The sequence below is a fragment of the Meleagris gallopavo genome, chromosome 29 (assembly GCF_905368555.1).
Source record: "Meleagris gallopavo chromosome 29, MGAL_WU_HG_1.1, whole genome shotgun sequence".
Lineage (NCBI taxonomy): Eukaryota > Metazoa > Chordata > Aves > Galliformes > Phasianidae > Meleagris > Meleagris gallopavo.
In genome coordinates, this window is record NC_139432.1 from 3,476,183 (window position 1) to 3,482,411 (window position 6,229).

At 50.1% G+C, this 6,229-nt stretch overlaps 1 protein-coding gene across 1 annotated transcript; it reads left to right on the forward strand.

The window, feature by feature from the left end:
- The first annotated feature begins 1,806 nt into the window (after positions 1 to 1,806).
- Positions 1,807 to 4,829, forward strand: HOXB13 (homeobox B13). Its single transcript, XM_085211158.1, has 2 exons — positions 1,807 to 2,773; positions 3,556 to 4,829. The coding sequence occupies exons 1-2, from the start codon at positions 2,191 to 2,193 to the stop codon at positions 3,810 to 3,812; spliced, it is 840 nt and encodes a 279-aa protein (XP_085067284.1). The 5' UTR covers positions 1,807 to 2,190; the 3' UTR covers positions 3,813 to 4,829.
- Positions 4,830 to 6,229: the final 1,400 nt, after the last annotated feature.

Sequence of the window (6,229 nt, forward strand, 5' to 3'; positions counted from 1 at the left end):
TCTTTTCTTTATTCTTTCCTTTTTTCCCTTTTTCCCTTTTCTCTATTTCTTTTGTCCCTTCTTTTCTTTATCTTTTCCCTTTTCTTTATTTTGTCTTTTTCTTTCTTTTACTTTTATTTCATTTCTTTTTCTTCCTTTTTCTTTTTTCTCTTTTCCATTTTTTTCCTTTTTTTCTCCATTTCCTGTCTTTCTCCTTTCTCTTTTTTTCTTCTCCTTTCTTTCACTTTTTCTCTTTTCGTTCTTATTTATTTCTCATTTCTTTTTTTTTTCTTATTTCCTTTTTATCATTTCCTTTTTCATTTTTCCTTTTTCTTTCTTCTTCCTCTTTTTTCCCCCTTTTTCTCTCACTTTTCTTCCGAAAAAAAAAAACCAATAATAAAATAAAACAAAACCCACTGCGTCCACAAAGACTCCAAGATTTTCAGCAGCAGAGAACGACAAAAGCCAAGACCGAACCCGCAGCTTCGCGCTGATTTTTACCCTTTTTCTGTAGGACGCAGCGGGGCAAAATCCCATAGAGACCCCACGGATCTCCTGAGCTGAAAGGAGCGGTGTCTGCGGGGGGGGGTGGGGGGGCGAGTGAGGGGGGAAAGACCTCCAAGGGCTTTTCCTCACGATTTGCCGTTGCTGACCCAGCTCTGTCCCTCTCCCCACCCTGCCCGCAGCCCACCCAGCCACAGTCGCATCCACAGGTGGGGATGAAGCTTCAATCCGCCCCCCCTCACCCCCCCCCGCCGGGTCACTTTGCGGAGCCGCTGCTTTCCCGACGTGGTCATTGCCTCCCCCCACCCATTTCAGTTTGGGGTTGGGGGTCTCAAAGCTTTCTTTGGTGGCCGAAGACACGGCAGAAGGAACAGCGGTGCTGATATTCGGTAACGAGAAAAGAGGAATTCTCGATTTCTTGTGGATTTCTGGAGCTGATCTCTTTGCAAGAAGGAAACAGCGCAGAGGCAGTGCGTGAGCTGCTCTGCCTTTGGGTGACAGTGCTGAAGGTTTCCCCCAGACAAAGACTTTTAGGGGAAAATGGAGAGGAACAGGAGGGAGAAAGGCAGCTCTGTGTTTGCACCACGGGTACAGGCAATTAAAAATATGCATAGCCCGATCATTTCTGAACATTTACACACAATGTGGGCCTCGGTGTATTAACTCCAAACTTCTCCACACTGAAGCAACCCTCCATTTCCACACCTGCCTGTCCATACCCTTCTGTATGCCCACTCCTCCTGCACCCAAAGGCTCTCTCTATGATCCCCCTCCATTTCCAAACTTTCCCCTTTGAGCTGCTGACTTGGACCCCCATCTCAAATCCCCATCAGCACTGTGTCAGAAGGCAAAGCTGAACGCAAAGAGACCCTTTTCTCCCCACCTTTTGCAGTTATTTTTTTTTCTCTTTTCACTCCTTGCTTGTCCATTCCTTGGCCTTCCCTGCACCCTGGCTATAGGTTATATATAGGTTTAGGTACACAGCTGTACCTAATACAGAGGTCAGGTAGAGGTTACATAGGATATAGGTTTTGTCTTTTTGGTTTACACTGTGGTGGGTGGCTGCAGGAACGTGCATGGGACACAACCTATGAGCAAGGCCAGGCTGAGAGCCTGAGGGGCTCCCCAGGTGTCCCCACTGGAGTTTTTCTGCCCTCAGACCTCTAAGGAAGATGTGGACACATCGCTATGGGATGGTTTGAAGCTGAGCCTGTGTTTTTCCACCAGGAATTATTCCTCCGTGCTGCTCTCCATCCTCCCTCCCCTTCTCCCTCCCTCATCCCCCATCCCTCCCTCTATCCCTTCTCCCCCCCTCTTATTTTTTTGTATAATGCACAGGCTTGTACCCGCCTGTCACGTGCTGGGGAGGTTTCCTCCCTCCTCCTCCGACTGCAATAAAAGTATTTTCGCAATTTCTGCAGCCACGGTTTATTAGGGCTGGGCTGGAGATTTTTTTTTTTTCTTTCTGTGGGTTTGTGTGTGCGGTGTTATTTTTTTTTTTTTTTTCCCCCTCCTTCTCCGTCCTTTTTCCCCCACGCATTAACCAATGAGGCCGGCTCTACCCGTTGCGTCAGGGCAGCCCGGCGGGGCAAGGCAGCTCTCGGCAGCTCTCAGCCTTTTAAAAAGATCCGGGGACCCCCCCCTCGGGCAGTACCAGGGTGAAGTCGAGCAGCTTCTCTCCATGCCCCGGCCCCCGCGCCGCCCCGCATGCAGCCCCCTGGCCTCGAGGGGCTCCTGGCTGCCGGCGGCTTCGCAGGCGGTCAAGGCAGGATCCTGCCGCCCCCACCGGCCCTCGGTTGCCCTTCGCCTCCTCCCGGGATGAACCCCGGTTATCCGACTGAAGAAGCGGCCAAGCCGTGCCTTACGGCCCCCCCCGGCCCCGCCGCCCCGCCTGGTCCCACCGCCTCCGCTCCGTTGCCCTACGGGTACCTGGGTGGGGGTTATTATTCGTGCCGAGTCGCCCGCAGCGCCCTCAAAGCCGGCCCGACTCAGGGGCCGTTTCCCCCTGAGAAGTACCTGGACCCCCCCGCGGGCAGCGAGGACTTCCAGAGCCGTCCCGCAGAATTGGCTTTCTACCCCGGTTACGGTGCACCTTATCAGCCTGTGGCCGGATACCTGGACGTGTCGGTGGTGCCGGGGCTGGGCGGTCCAGGAGAGCCGAGGCACGAAGCTTTGCTGCCCGTGGATGGTTACCATCAGCCCTGGGCTCTGGGAGGCAGCTGGAGCGGTCAGATGTGCTGCCCCAAGGAGCAAGGCCAGGCCGGCTACCTCCTGAAATCCGCTTTTGCAGGTAAAGTCCGTGGGCTGGAGATGCGGAGGGGCTGTGAGAGGGGTGGTTGGGAGCAAGGCTTAACGTAGTTTGTTTAAATAAAGCTTATAATAACCTACTGGAAAAAAATGGTGCTGTCGACCAGGAGCTCTTCACTGTGAGTGAGAGGAAGGCCAGGCTGCAAAAATAAGAACTAAGATGAACGATGCCCTTTGCAGCTCGGGCAGTGAGGCGATTGGTGACATAACCCGGGAGGCAGCAGTGGGAATGGGGAAAGAGAATGTGTTATTGCTAGGTTGGTGGTCGTTTCCTGGACCCCTCAAAAAAAAAAAAAAAAAAAAAAAAAAAAAGATAAGTTTAGAGACGAAAAATAATACATAAATATGTTCAGAGACGAAAAAACAATATATAAATATGTTTAGAGACCAAAATTAAGGACAATGTATAAATAAGTTTAGAGGAGAAGGACAATGTATAAATAAGTTTAGAGGAGAAGGACAATGTATAAATAAGTTTAGAGGAGAAAGACTATATGAATAAATGCAGAGAAGAAAAAATAAGATTTAAATAAATGCAGAGGAGAGAAACAAGATTTGAATGTATGTAAAGAGGAAAACCGTATATGAATAAATGCAAATAGGAAAAACAACTTTCACATTTCGTTAGGGAATACACTGTAAGTAGATAGGGAGACTGGAGGGAAGGAGCGGGGCGGTAGAGGGGAAGGCGCTGCTGCCGGATTTGGGGGTCCCGGGTGCGTTGTGCCCCCCCAGCCCGGTTCCGTTCAGCCCCATCTCTCCCAGACGCCGCCGCTCCGTTGCCCCCCGACGGCTGCACCTTTCGCCGGGGCCGCAAGAAGAGAGTCCCGTACAGCAAGGGACAGCTGAAGGAGCTGGAGAAGGAGTACGCCAGCAGCAAATTCATCACCCGAGACAAAAGGAGGAAGATCTCAGCAGCCACCAACCTTACGGAAAGACAGATCACCATCTGGTTCCAGAACAGGAGGGTGAAAGAGAAAAAAGTCGTCGCCAAAATCAAAAGCAGCAGCGGTGCTCAGTGAGAACCACAGCCATCCCAAACCGCAGTCCCAAAAGGTCCCCGGGGCTCCGGCACGTTGAGCGACACCGGGAGGGGGATGAAGCATCGTCCCCATGGGGCAATGAAGGGTTTTCTGTTCCCGAGAGGCAAAACCCATCGGCAGATGTGGGCACCGCACGTCGGAAAGGGCAACGTTCCCATCCAGGACTGTGTACAGTTCGCTCTTTCTGCCTTTACCACGTCGTGTTCGCTTCGTCTCCCTCCATCGCTTTGGTTCGAACTGCATCAGCAGAGCGCTTTCTTTAAAAAAAAAAAAAAAAAAAAAAAAAAAAGCCTAATTGCATTAATTAACCCCGAACGTAACTCCTGTCTCGTCTGCGTACGGCGGGCCGGGGAGTGGGAGGGGGGGGTGAACTGCGCACGGATTTGTTCTGCAAGCCAAAAACCCGAGCTTAGAACCTAGAATCCAGGCAGGAGCATCCAAATGCTCTTCGAAGGGGGAAATCCGTACAGTTCAGATGTGCTCTATGGAAACGCATGCACGTTTCTTGCTTGTGTGGATCCGTATTCACAGCCATTGCTGCAGGCACCCACCGCGTTGCTGTTATGTATCAGAGATGCACATAGGTGTGCGAACGCACACGGTTAGGATTGCGCCTTATTTTCCCTTTCCTCACCTACGATCTTTGTGTTTGTGTGTCGATATATATACCCAGATGTGTATTCGTATGCATGTACACATGCAGTATGGTACCGGCTGTGTGGATCTAAATATATATGCACGTGTTTGTATGCATACATACAGTACATGTATGTTCGTGGTTATCTTTTGATACGAGTAAATGCAATTTGTATCATTCCATACACGATTTCGTTTGTACTAATATTGTACCCACCTCCTCCTAATAACGCTGATTTATAGTGATATGTTTCATAGCATGTGCTGAGATAAACCCCGCGTCATACAAAATGATACTGGTGAATATTAAGAAACGCTGTGATCCTTTACATCAGAATAAATAGGGTGTAAGTACTGGAACCCGCTCTCCTCTTCTCCTTTAGGTGTATTTTATGGTGGAAGGGAAGGCTTCGGTGCATGAGCCCACATTCGCTGCGTGCTGTTTAGGGGCAGCAGCGCCAGGTTTAAAGCTCCTGTAAACCCCAAACAGCCTCGGAAGGGCGAATAAACTCCAGGACCGCTACCACGGCCACCACCCGCGTTGATTCGCTTTTTCTTTCTGTCTTTTCTTTTGTAAATGCAATGCATTGAACGGCAGCGTGCCCCAACTCGTGATCCTTTCAAGCAGCGATTTTGCTCCCTTTTTTTTTTTTTTTTCAGTCATTTTTCTAAGTATTACAGGCATGGGCTGCCCTCATTTTTCTGCTCGTTTTCCCGCACGTATTTCCGAGCTTTGGCGTGACGTCACTCCACCATGACGTCACGAGAGGGGAGAGCCAATGGCTTCGTGCTGAGCTTTGCGAGCGATGACGCAATAAAGCTGGAAGAGCTCAGTGAATCCCTTTGGGAGGACGTCGGGGCTGCGGGAAATCAAAACAAACTGATATAAAAGGAGGAAAATAGGCAATATGAGGGACTTTTCCAACACGAGTGATTCCATATGGGCGGTGGAAGGGCAGAAATGCTCCTCCGCCTTCTGACAGCTGCAAGGATCCGTTAAACTTTGCTTTTCCCCATCTGGATCCTGCTATGAATTACTCCTTATACTGAACCATTTTGTTTGTTTGCTTGCTTGCTCGTGTTTTACGGTTTCTGGCTGGAGGGGTGGCTCAAAGCTTCCCATATCTGCCTTACAGCTCCATCCCTTCTGTGCAGGAAAATGCCTGGAAACGTTTTGCTGCTTTCCTGAACGTGCTAGGGAATGAGAATCTCCAAATCTCTCAATTTCTCTCCAAATCCTTTATCCCTGTGTTAACTATTGAGTCCTCCAGCCCTCATCTCCGTGCCTGCAGAGGCCATAAAGCAGAGGCAGCTTTGCCCAAGAGGAAGCAGTCACTCGGATGTTCCCCAGAAATAAGCATATAATCCAATAAAATAATAAATAAAAAATAAATCTGACCGTGATGTTCATTGTATCTGAAAGCAACTTCAAAAGAAACCAGGTCGGTTTATAGGTTTGGAAATGGATGCTCTCCTCTATGGCACGTTAAGAGTTAATCCTTTTAGTGACATCTTCCTTTTTCCCATCCTTTCCCCCACAGCTGGGCTCTTTCACCGATGTGGAGCGGGCGATAACCAGACCCCCAACCCACCCACCCCCCTCCCCAGCCCGGTCAGGACTGCTTGACCCCCCCCCACACACACACACAGTGGGAAACTGGACGAGACTGGGGGATTCTTGTCCCCCCGTCCTCCCCCCCAGCGCCTGTCCTCAGTTCCGGCCCCGAATCCGAGGTGGAAAATGCGGATGGGGAAGGGGA